This window comes from Anolis carolinensis, chromosome 4, assembly GCF_035594765.1.
Source record: "Anolis carolinensis isolate JA03-04 chromosome 4, rAnoCar3.1.pri, whole genome shotgun sequence".
NCBI lineage: Eukaryota > Metazoa > Chordata > Lepidosauria > Squamata > Dactyloidae > Anolis > Anolis carolinensis.
The window spans coordinates 92448446-92460549 of NC_085844.1; the positions used below are offsets into that span (position 1 = coordinate 92448446).

General features: G+C 42.5%; 1 protein-coding gene across 6 annotated transcripts in view; it reads left to right on the forward strand.

Moving 5' to 3' along the window:
* The first annotated feature begins 6823 nt into the window (after positions 1-6823).
* Positions 6824-12104, forward strand: part of camsap2 (calmodulin regulated spectrin associated protein family member 2) — a 120338-nt gene continuing 115057 nt past the window's right edge. For 3 of the 6 annotated variants that reach the window (XM_008115027.3, XM_008115029.3, XM_008115031.3), the window contains exon 1: positions 6827-7537. In XM_008115027.3, coding sequence (XP_008113234.2) covers positions 7399-7537 — 139 coding nt within the window. In that variant the 5' untranslated portion in view covers positions 6827-7398. Of the gene's footprint in view, positions 7538-12104 lie in introns of all 6 variants that reach the window. The other 3 variants (XM_008115025.3, XM_008115028.3, XM_008115026.3) reach the window with 2 other exon arrangements.

Genomic DNA, 12104 nt, shown 5'->3' on the forward strand with positions numbered 1-12104 from the left:
CTGGCTATATCTCTCAGTGGAACTTAATTTCAAGCAAGTGGACTTGTGACAGCAGTAAAGATCCTATGCATAAAATAAGGACGTATGACTGCTACCTTCCCAGGCTAATGTTTATTTATTTATTTATTTATTTGCGACATTTATATCCCACCCTTCTCACCCCGAAGGGGACTCAGAGCTTTTTACAAGTATATATACATACAATATATTATACGACTATATTGCAATATTATTAGCAATATTGCATGTAATATAAATATACAATTATAATACCGTGTTTCCCCGAAAATAAGACAGTGTCTTATATTAATTTTTGCTCCCAAAGATGCACTAGGTCTTATTTTCAGGGGATGTCTTATTTTTCCATGAAGAAGAATTCACATTTATTGTTGAACAAAAGAAATGAACATTTATTATATACTGTACAGTAGTTGTCATCACAAACCAGCATAACCAGACAAACTGAATTCTATCAAGAATTTATTGTTACTACCATTATTTCCATGTACAATACTCTATGATATGTACATTTACTGATCCTGCATGCTCTGGTGTTTTGTTTGGCGGTCATGCTTCCAAATAAAAACTTTGCTAGGTCTTACTTTCGGGGGAGGCCTTATATTTAGCAGTTCAGGAAAACCTCTACTAGGTCTTATTTTCTAGGGATGTCTTATTTTAGGGGAAACAGGGTAGTGAATTATTATTATTATTACATTGTATTACATCATAATATTATTAACATTACATATATATATACAATATATTATAATATTACTATAGTATAATATTATTATATATTATTATATCATTAAATTTATAATGTTACTCTTATGATGCCCTCTTTTCACCATACCAAACCTTTAGCACTGTCTGAAATGGTTTTTTTTTTTTAAAACCCTGATGTTTTTACTTCCTTATAGAAACAGGGACTTCATTTGCCATGGAAGCATGATATGAACCAAATTTTCACAGAGACAATGAATCAATGAGCTGTAGCCTGTCAGACTAACCAAAATGCACAAAATATATCATGCAGACTTTTGAAGCTCCACTGGTTTCTTCATCAGGCAAAAGAGGTTAAAAATTATACAGGAGAACAAAGGTGATGATGAAAAGTCATGGGTATATATTCTGGCTCCGGTGTTGCTTTTGTTGGAATTCAAATCTTCTGAACGGATTTCAGTGCAAGCAAAAGCCACTCCTTTCTTGGGTGTGTCCTAGGCCCCTTCTACACTGCCATATAAAATCCAGATTATCTGCTTTGAACTGGATTATATAGCAGTGTAGACTCATATTATCCAGTTCAAAACAAATAATGTGGAATATCTGCTTTGATAATCTGGATTATATGGCAGTGTAGAAGGGGCCCTAGTCCCCACATGGATAGTTCAGAAACAGAGCCTACAGCAGTCTTCCTTGGTGGTCTGCCATCCAAGCACTAACTTGTAAGATCAGATGGGATCTGGGCCCTTTGGGGTGTTTAGGTAGACTATTTGATAAAGAAATATAAAATAATACAAGTACCAACCAGACCTGAACTTGTTTGGCTTCCAAAATCAGACGGGATCTGGGATTCAGGCAGACTACTTGATGAAGACATATCATATAATACCAGTACTAACTAGAACTGATTCTGCTTAGCTTCCAATATCAGATAGGATCTGGTGGCTTTAGGATGTTTCGGCAGATAATATCAAGTCATACAAGCACTGACCAGACCTGATCCTGCTTCCAGGAGCAGCTGATTTCTGGTGCCTTTAGAGTATTCAGACAGTACTTGAAGAAGACATATAAAACAATACAAATACCAACCAGAGCTTGTTTAGTGTTCAAGATCAGATAGGATCTAGTACCTTTAGGATATTCAGACAGACTACTTGATGGAGCTAACCCTGCTTAGCTTCAAAGATCTGACAGGATCTAGAGCCTTGAGGGTGTTTAGGCAGACTACTTGAAGGAAACATATCATATAATACCAGTACTAACTACAGCTGAGCCTGTTTAGCTTCCAATATCAGATGGGACCTGGTGCCTTGAGGGTGTTTAGGCAGACTACTTGAAGAACACTATAAAAATACAAGTACTACCTAGAGTTGACCCTGATTAGCTTCCAAGATCAAATTGAATTTGGTGCCTTTAGGATATTCAGTCTACTTGAAGAAGAAGACAGATAACATATTACAAGCTGACCCTGCTTTGCTTCCAAGATCAAATAGGATCTGGTGTCTTTTTAGGGTGTTTAGACAGATTACTTGAAGAAGACATAGAAAACAATACAAGTACTAATCAAAGTTGCTTCACTTCCAGTATCAGATGGGACCTGGCGCCTTTAAGATATTCAGGCAGTCTTATTTGATGAAGACATATACAATTATAACAACCAGAGCTGACTTTGCTTAGCTTCCAAGATCAGACCAGATCTGTTCTCTTTGGGGTGTTCAGTCAAACTACCTGATGAATAAATATACAATATGTTGTCGAAGGCTTTCATGGCCTTTACTGGGTTGTTGTGAGTTTTTCAGGTTGCACGGCCATGCTCTAATTGCATTCTCTCCTGATGTTTTGCCTGCATCTGTGGCAAGTATCCTCAAAGGTTTGTTCAGAGGTCTGTTGGAAATAAGGCAAGTGTGTGTGTATGTATATGTATACATACACACACACACACACACACACATATACACACATATATATACTAGCTGTGCCCGGCCACACATTGCTGTGGCAAAGTGTGGTGGTATGGGAAATAAAGTGTTGTGACTGCGCCTTCGGGGATTATGGTTGATGGGGATGGAATTCGAAGAGGAAGAAAAAACCCTCGTGATGAGGGTTCACTGGAGGAGTTGCGCAGGAAGCGACTTAGAGAGCTATATGGGGGATCTTCTGAGGAAGATTCAGATGGGGAGATGGATGCTGAGGAACAGGTGGTGGCTGGGGAAGCGGGCACTGAATGGGCACAGCCACCGGAGATGTCTGGGAATTTGGGGTCTATGGATACTTCTGAACCTGGGGTTTCTGCAGGAGCTGATCCCAATTGGGATGCTTGGAGAAGGGAGGATGGTTCTTTAAGTGTTCATGGGGCTAAGTGTGGGCAGGATGATTGGGACTCCGACGAATTGCTAGGTACTCCAGATCCATGAGCTCTAGCTGTGTGGAGCTCAGACTCTGAGTAGATTTGGGACACTTGGTGTTTGGGTGTGAGTGTTTGGTCACCCAGGAGGAAGGGAAATAAATGGGAATGTTTGGCCACTGCACTTTGCGTGTGGCAAGGTGTTGCTGAGGCGCCATTGGGATCTCTGTGTTTCCATGAAGACTGGACTTGGACTATGATTTGAATCTGCTGTTATCACCTAGCTTGGCTCTCGCTGTGTCTTATCGTGGACCTGTTTTGGATGACTGCACCCTCTTCAGACCTTGGATCGGAATTTGACCTTGCTACTGCCTTCGCCCTGTGATTGATGACTACTATCGGCTTTTGACTCCTGGCTTGCTCTTTGGACACCGCTGTTATCTCCTGACCTGACCTTGGAATCCCGGACGACGTCTTTTCACCATCCTTTTGGAGCCTTCGGCTTTATCCACATTGTGGAAGCAGTCTACTGCATTCTTAGTTTGTTTGTTTGTTTCCTGACCAATTTGGTGTTTTCTTTTGGGAACTGTTCCTTTGAAAACTACAGAGCCGGCTGGCAGGGCTTGGACTCAGAAAGTGCAGTTTGCACTAAGTTTGTTTAGCTTTGTTTTTACCTGCTTGTGTTGCTGGATTATATTTTTGTTTGAACTGCTCTTGAAGCACTGATAGTGAAGTGTTTCAAGGTTTTTTCTGTGTTAACATTACTTTTTGGCTTATCTGCTGAATAAACTCTATTTTTGTTCGCTAATTGGCCTCTGACTCTTGACATAAAGTATTGAGGAATTGATAGTAGTTAGTATATGTTATTTCCTAAAGCTTGTGAATATACAATATTTCTGGTTATTCCTTTTTTGTCTATTGGAGGCAAGTATGAATGCTGGAATTAGCCAGAATGATTAGCATGTAATGACCGTTCAGCTTCAAAGCCTGGTTGCTTCTTCCCTGGGGGAATTTTTTGTTGGGATGTGTTAGCTGGCCCTGATTGTTTTGTGTCTGGAATTCCCATTTTCAGAGTGTTGTTCTTTGCAATATTTTCTGTTCTACTGTCTGTGTAGATGAAGACGAACCCATATGCAGTGCTTGAGCCCACACACTCAAAAAGAAAGGCTGTGGCCCTCAGAAAACAGGATTTGCCAGGCTTTGATGGTGCAAGGCTATTCAGTGCAATTCATGCTGGCCAACAATGGATTCCCCTAGGTAGGAAGCAGCCAGGCAGGTGGGGTTTATATCCCTCTGGAATAATGTCCAGGGTGGGAGAAAGAAATCTTGTCTGTTGGAGGGGAGTATGAATGCTGCAATTAACAAGAATGATTAGCATTTAATGGGCTTTCATCTTCAAAGACTAGCTGTTTCCTCCCTGGGGGAATTCTTTGTTGGCAGGTGATAGCTGGCCCTGATTGTTTTCTGACAGGAATTCCCCTGTTTTCAGAGTGTTGTTCTTTATTTACTGTTCTGATTTTAGTGTTTTTTAATACTTGGAGCCAGATTGTGTTCATTTCATGGTTCACGGCAACACAATAATAACATTAATAATAGTAATAATAATGACTTTGATAATACACACTACTTTTCTCCCTTCTCAGCTTCCTCCCTGGGGGAATTCTTTGTTGGGAGGTGTTAGCTAACCCTGATTGTTTCCTGTCTGGAACTTCCCTGTTTTCAGAGTGTTGTTCTTTATTTACTGTCCTGATTTTAGAGATTATATTGTTTTGTTTTATTATACCACAGTAATTTTTATATATTTATAATCGTATATTATTTGCTTTGAATTGGATTATACGAAGCCCCTTCTACACAACTGTATAAAATCCACACTGAACTGGACTATATGGTAGTGAGGATTCAAGATAATCCAGTTCAAAGCAGATACTTTGGATTATCTACCTGGGCATTCTGGGTTATATAGCTGTGTGGAAGGACCTTGAGTCTACACTGCCATATAATCAGTTCAAATCAGATGATCTGTATTTTATAGCCAGTGTGGAAGAGGCCTAAGTGAACCCTGCCTGTCCCCCTGGCACCACTGTGGCTGAGGGAGTTGCTATGACACGAAGGGGGCAGGGCCTACTCTTCTGACTGGCAGTCAGGGAGAGAATGGCTCTTCCTTATCCTCTGTAATTTGGACTTTATTTTTCTAGGGTTTTTTTTTAATTGAAAGACATTGATTGGATAACTATGTCTTTTGTGGCCAAATTTGGTGTCATTTGGTTCAGTGGTTTTGTTGTTTACTCCATAGTAAAACCGCACATTACATTTTATATATAGATAGATAGATAGATAGATAGATAGATAGATAGATAGATAGAAGATATCTGTGGAATGTCCAGGATGGGAAAAGGAACCCTGGTCTGTTTAGAGCAAGTATGAATGTTGTAATTAGCAAGTTTTGTTAGCATTGAGTAGACTTGCAGCTGCAATCAATCAGTGAGGGTATTTGTTGCCTGTTGTTGCCTGGAGGCATCCTTTGTTTGGAAGGTGTCAACTGGCACTTGATTGTTTGTTGTCTGGAATTCCCCTGTTTCTGAGTCATATTCTTTATTTGCTGTCTTGATTCTGGTATTTTTTTTAATACTGGTAACCAGAGTTTGTTCATTTTCATGGTTTCCTACTTTCTGCTGAAATTGTCCACATGCTTGTGGATTTCAATGGCTTCTCTGTGTAGTCGGACATGATGGTTGTTAGAATGGTCCAGCATTTCTGTGTTTTCAAATAATATGCTGTGTCCAGCTTGGTTCACCAAGTGTTCTGCTATAACTGACTTCTCTGGTTGAGTTAGTCGGCAGTGCCTTTCATGTTTCTTGATTTGTGTTTGGGCAATGCTGCGTTTAATGGTCTCTATGTAGACTTGTCCACAGCTGCATGGTATACGGTAGACTCCTGCAGAGGGGAGAGGATTCCTCTTGTTGATAGCATTTGTTGAATTTTCTTGACGGGTCCTTAGATCTTATTTCTAAGATCTACTGCCAATAGGTACTCTATGACAGACATCAAAAGAGCTGCAAGGCCAAGAACAAGCCAGAGAGTAAAGACAAAGACTGGGCAAGCTGCCCTACTTGCAAAGGCCGAACTTGGTATAATAGTTGTAACTGTGGAGCAAGTTACCTGTAGAGGAAAGGTGTTCTCACCATATATCAACGGGAACCACTAACCGCATAGGAAAGCTGATGAAGAAACACAACCTACAAACAATCTACAGACCCATGAAGAATAATAGAGTTGGTAAAGACCACATGGGCCATCTAGTCCAACCCCCTGCCTTGCAGGAAAAGCACAAAGTATCTGAACAAACCTCTGAAGATGCCAGCCACAGATGCGGACGAAACGTCAGGAGAGAATGCTACTGGAACGTGGCCGGAAAAACGCAGCCTCCCAATAAATATACAATAACACACCAATCCCAGGAAAATGAAAGCGGCGTCCCTTTGCATGGCTGCCCCTTCTGACGCCTCTAGACGTGCATCCCATGTTGTCCCAGCTCGACGCCGGATAGTGATGATGACGGTGATGCTTTCCCCCGGCGTCAAGAATACCCTATACGAGAGGAAACTGCTACCACTCCCCCCCCTTTCCTTTTCCTTTGGTTTCGCCCACCGCGCCCACCGCCTCCTCTTCCCGGGCGGCTCCTCCCAAAACGCCGCTCGCTTTAGGGGGGAGCCGAAGCCAAGCGTGCGCATGCGCCTTTGTGCCGCCTGCCTCTGCTCCTGTGTTCCCAGTCCAGTGCGGCAGGCGCGAGAGGGAAAGGAGGAGAGCGTGGAAGAGTCCAAGCTGAAAAAGAGGGGGAGAAGGAGGCTCATTGGGAGCCAGACCTTAGGAAAACAGCAGAGGAGGAGCCAGCGCCACCCCCGCAAACGGCGTTGGTTTCGCCCGGGGAGCCGGTCTGGAGAGCTGGGACGTCTCCCCGCCTTGGCTCCTGCAGGAAAAGCCCAGCCGCCTCCCTTCAGGGTTTGCTGAAAGAGGGAAGCCAGGGCAGGAAGGAGCCCTTCTTATAACCTGTCAGGAAGGAAGGACCGCGTTTGGTTTTATTTGAAAGGCAAGCGAGGAAAATAAAGACAAAGCGCCTGGAGAAGGGGAGAAAAGAACCACAGAGGACACATTCCTGTGCTGAGGCTTCAAAGGGAAGAGGATTTCTCTCCCTTCCATCCAAGGCTGCTGCTGAGGGCCACGAGCAAATCTGGGGGTTCTCTCGGCCTGGCATCATGTAAAATAGACTATTTTGCGGGGGAAATATCTCTATCTATATCTATCTATCTCCTAAGGGAAGTGGGAGGACAATGGGGGATGCTGTGGAGGCCAAGGAGCTGAGGAAGACGTTTATTGTCCCAGCCATCAAGCCCTTCGACCACTACGACTTTCCCCGGGCCAAGATCGCCTGCAATCTCGCCTGGCTGGTGGCCAAAGCTTTTGGGACAGGTAGGTTGGAGGTGGGAGAAACACCCACCCTCACACACATATCCAGGAGAAATATTGGGTGTGTTTTTTGTTTGTTTGTCATCCATCTGCAGGCCAAGAAAGGGCACCAGGCCGGATATGTGTGGACAGGAAAGGATTGACACTAAGCCCTTGGTAACCACCAGGTTTTGCTCCTGTTCTCTGACTAGGCCGTTGTTTAGAAGGGGTCTGGAGCATCCACGGATTTGGGTATCTATCCACCAAAGATATCCCAATCCATAGATGCTCCAGACACCTTCTAGCAGGCCCATAGCCAGACAAAAAAATTGGAAGGGGTTGAAACTTTTTTCCCCCTGAAATGACTTTTAAGCCTGGTGTCTCCTGATCTGGCACGAAATCTCGACACGGCCCTGAAATGACCATCATTGTTCAAAGATTTTTCACAGATAATAGGTCCTGAATCATTGCTTCCTCTTGTTGGTCACAAAGGACAATCGTTTACACAATTGACAGTAGTTTATTTCTGTTTTCTTCTTATTGCCTTTATCATGATGATGGGTTATATCAGTGGTTCTCAACCTGTAGGTCCCCAGATGTTTTGGTCTCCAACTCCCAGAAATCCTAACACAGTGGTTCTCAACCTGGGGTCCTCAGATGTTTTGGCCTCCAACTCCCAGAAATCCTAACACAGTGGTTCTCAACCTGGGGTCCCCAGATGTTTTGGCCTCCAACTCCCAGAAATCCTAACACAGTGGTTCTCAACCTGGGGTCCCCAGATGTTTTTGGCCTCCAACTCCCAGAAATCCTAACACAGTGGTTCTCAACCTGGGGTCCCCAGATGTTTTGGCCTCCAACTCCCAGAAATCCTAACACAGTGGTTCTCAACCTGGGGTCCCCAGATGTTTTTGGCCTCCAACTCCCAGAAATCCTAACAGTGGTTCTCAACCTGGGGTCCCCAGATGTTTTGGCCTCCAACTCCCAGAAATCCTAACACAGTGGTTCTCAACCTGGGGTCCCCAGATGTTTTGGCCTCCAACTCCCAGAAATCCTAACACAGTGGTTCTCAACCTGGGGTCCCCAGATGTTTTGGCCTCCAACTCCCAGAAATCCTGACACAGTGGTTCTCAACCTGGGGTCCCCAGATGTTTTTGGCCTTCAACTCCCAGAAATCCTAACAGCTGGTAAACTGGCTGGGATTTCTGGGAGTTGTAGGCCAAAACACCTGGGGACCCACAGGTTGAGAACCACTAGGTTGCATTAAGACGTTTTCCACCGTGAATTAGCATGAAGTTTTCAGCCAAGCAAAAGTTGTTTTGATTGTACTGTTTTTTTTAGTGTCTATTGAAGACTTCTATTGCATTTTTCCATCACACAACCTAAGCTACTGATGACCACCTTTACCCCCAACTTCTCCAAACACCACAGCGTACTTGCAGAGTGCACCTTGTAGATGAAATTAGTAGGCCAAGCAGGGGAATGTGCTGAACCATTTGAGTTGAAATCTTAGATGCCTCTTCTTATCCACAGAAAATACATATCCTGGCAATAGTGTCCATAAATTTTGCACTGACTCAGCTTTCATATGTTCAGAAACAGTCTTGTTCATATAAAGTCCAAGGTCTAGTTTCTTCTCTTTGTTCCTGTTCCATGGTTTCTTTGGCAGGGCTTGGATTAGATCAATGGTTCCCAGCCTTTGATTCTCCAGTTGTTTTGGCCTTCAACTCCCAGAAATCCCATCCAGTTTCCCAGCTGTTAGGAATTGTGGCATCTGAAGTCCAAAATACCTAGAGGACCAAAGGTTGGGAATCACTGAATTAGATGAACCAGTGGGAGACGTCTCAGTTTCCACCTGCAATCCAGGTCAAATCCGTCCTGTCCCATACCTTAAGCTTTGCCTGCTGGCTACCACATTTTGACAGCTTCCACTATGGTCGCTTCCACTATGTCAGCTATTGCTGCTATTGCAATGTAAATTGGTAGAAAGGTAGATAATGATAGTATGAACAATCAAAATTTGATTGAGTTGGTTCTTTCAGTTCTAGAGGGACTCTAATTTTTGCTTCTCATATGTTTGGCAGGGGAATTTGGTTAGCCAGTTAAAATTCATCAGTAAACCATGGTTTTTTAATACCTGAAAGATTTTAGGGGTGGTTTGAACCCCTAAACGACCCCCTTGGCTACAAGCTTGCCTTCTAGACAATGGTCTAGGAAGATGATGTGCCTCATACCAAATGACAATATCAAGGTTTGCTTTGGGGTTTTTAGTTTTTCTCTTTTCAGACAGATAGATCTCTTTATGGATGAGTCCACTGACCAAAGACAAAATAATAATTTTATTTCTTACCCGCCTCTCCCCACAGCCCACGGCGAGTCACAGCACAGTGTAAAACACACAAATACTATAGAAATTCTACAAACATGCATGAAAATGCTATTCCATAAAAGATACAGATCAAAGCATTTCTGTCAAATACGCATTAATCACACAGGACAAAGACAAAAATGATACACTTAATAATAATAAACTTTATTTGTATTCTGCCTTATCTCCCCAAGGGGACTCAGTGCAGATGAGTTTAAAATTCATACTTAAAGATTGGCTGGGACCCTTTTCCACACAGCCATATAAAATCCACATTGAATTGGATTATATGGCAGTGTGGAGTCAGATAACCCAGTTCAAAGCAGAAAATGTGGGAAATCGGCCTTGATATTCTGGGTTATATAGCTGTGTGGAAGGTCCTACAGATGCAGGTGAAATGCCAGGAGGAAGTGCTGCTAGAACATGGCCATATAGCCTGGAAACCACACAACACCCTTAGATATGTTCATTGCTATGACAAGGGACCCCATTTTGTGAGATGAAGAGATTTTTATAATGAATTTGGCTATACAGCAGACCCCTCCTACACTGTCATATGATCCAGATTGTCAAAGTGGATAATCCACATTCTCTGCTTTGAACTGGATTATATGAGTTTACATTGTTCAAAGCAGATAATCTGGATTTTATATGGCAGTATAGATTCTCCCCAGAAAAAAAATACAGTTTGGCAATTCCAATTTTCAGGAATCCATGGATACAGAGGCCCGGCTGTATTCAGTAATGAACCCGACAAAGATGTCTTTCAAATTGCCTTTCAAATTATGATGAATATATAGGATTTCCAATGCAGTCAGTATAAGTAGCAATGGCCTCCCCTTCCCTCACTCCTCTCTCTCTTCCAGTTCATAAAATACACACTGTTTTTCCATTTGAGAGGTGGCCCAGAAAACCAGAGAGGCTGTTAGTTTCTGGTGTGTGGGGTAAGCCTGCAGTCATTTGCAGAAGGGATAGGATCAGGAGGGAGGGTGGGTGGGGGAGGATTTCATGCCACTTGTCACCTTTCATCATAGAGACGGGTTTCCCCCACTTGTCTGGTTGCATCAAGAGTATTCCTTGAATGCACTTCACAAGGTGAGAGGCTGCCACGGTGCTGACAGGCTTTGCAGAGGGAACAAATCTTGTCACTGTGGATATGTTAACCTCATGGGAAAAACCCTTCCAGACAACTGGGACAGCTGCATATTTAAATATTTTTGTAAATATTTCTTTATAAAGGTGGGCCTATGTGGCATGTTACTAACAGAGACCTTCCCAAAAGAGATGTGGCAAAAGTAGCAATCCATATATCTTTTTCCCCACTGAGAAATAACAACAGGAAGAGGTTCTTGTAGTTCTGCCACTGTTGCAGTGAAGCCAGGATTTGGTTACATATTGTAACAGGGAAAAACTGTGTCCTGTTTCGTTCTTGAACTGGCCACATGGAAACTGTCAGTACTACAGAGAGTTTCAAGGCGCCTCTGTTCATTTGCCTTAATCATCGCCATGGTGTGCAGGTTACTCATCGCTTGGTAATACATCATGGTCAAAATTAGTACTTTATAGTGTACTCGGCCATAAAATATTGTTGTTGTTCTTTTTATTAACTGATGGAGTTGCTTAATACCTTTTAATGCTTTACAAACTCTGATTTCTTCATCATGTCTCTTGTTACTATAGAAATGCTGATGTGTTAGAAATCTGAGTGCCCTTCCACACAGCCATATAACCCAGAATACCAAGGCAGAAAATCCCACAATTTTTGAACTGGGTTATCTGAGTCCACACTGCCTTATATCCCAGTTCGAAGCAGATACGGTGGGATTTTATTCAGCTGTGTGAAAGGGACCTGAGAAAGTGTGACTAAGGGAAATTTCAGAAATAATATAACATATTTTTCTGTAAAATTTAATTCTGCAGGCACTGTCATGAAAATAGTTTAATTAACATATTGTGAGGGTGTTGAATTCATTCTTGTTTGATAAACAAGTGAAACAGCATTCCTGCATTTCCATCTTCAGGTGACCAAGAAAGATGACAGTAGTGTGGTGAAGATAAATCAGGAGATGTGTTCTAAGACCGCCCTCTTTTTCAACTCCCTGAAACTTTTTTTTTTTAAGTAAACTTGGATATAGTATCAGTTTGAGGAAATAATTGTGTGGTTTTGGTTTTTTCATACGTGTATAAGAAAAAGTAGTGGTGGTCTGAGAAAAAACATGTTGTCTG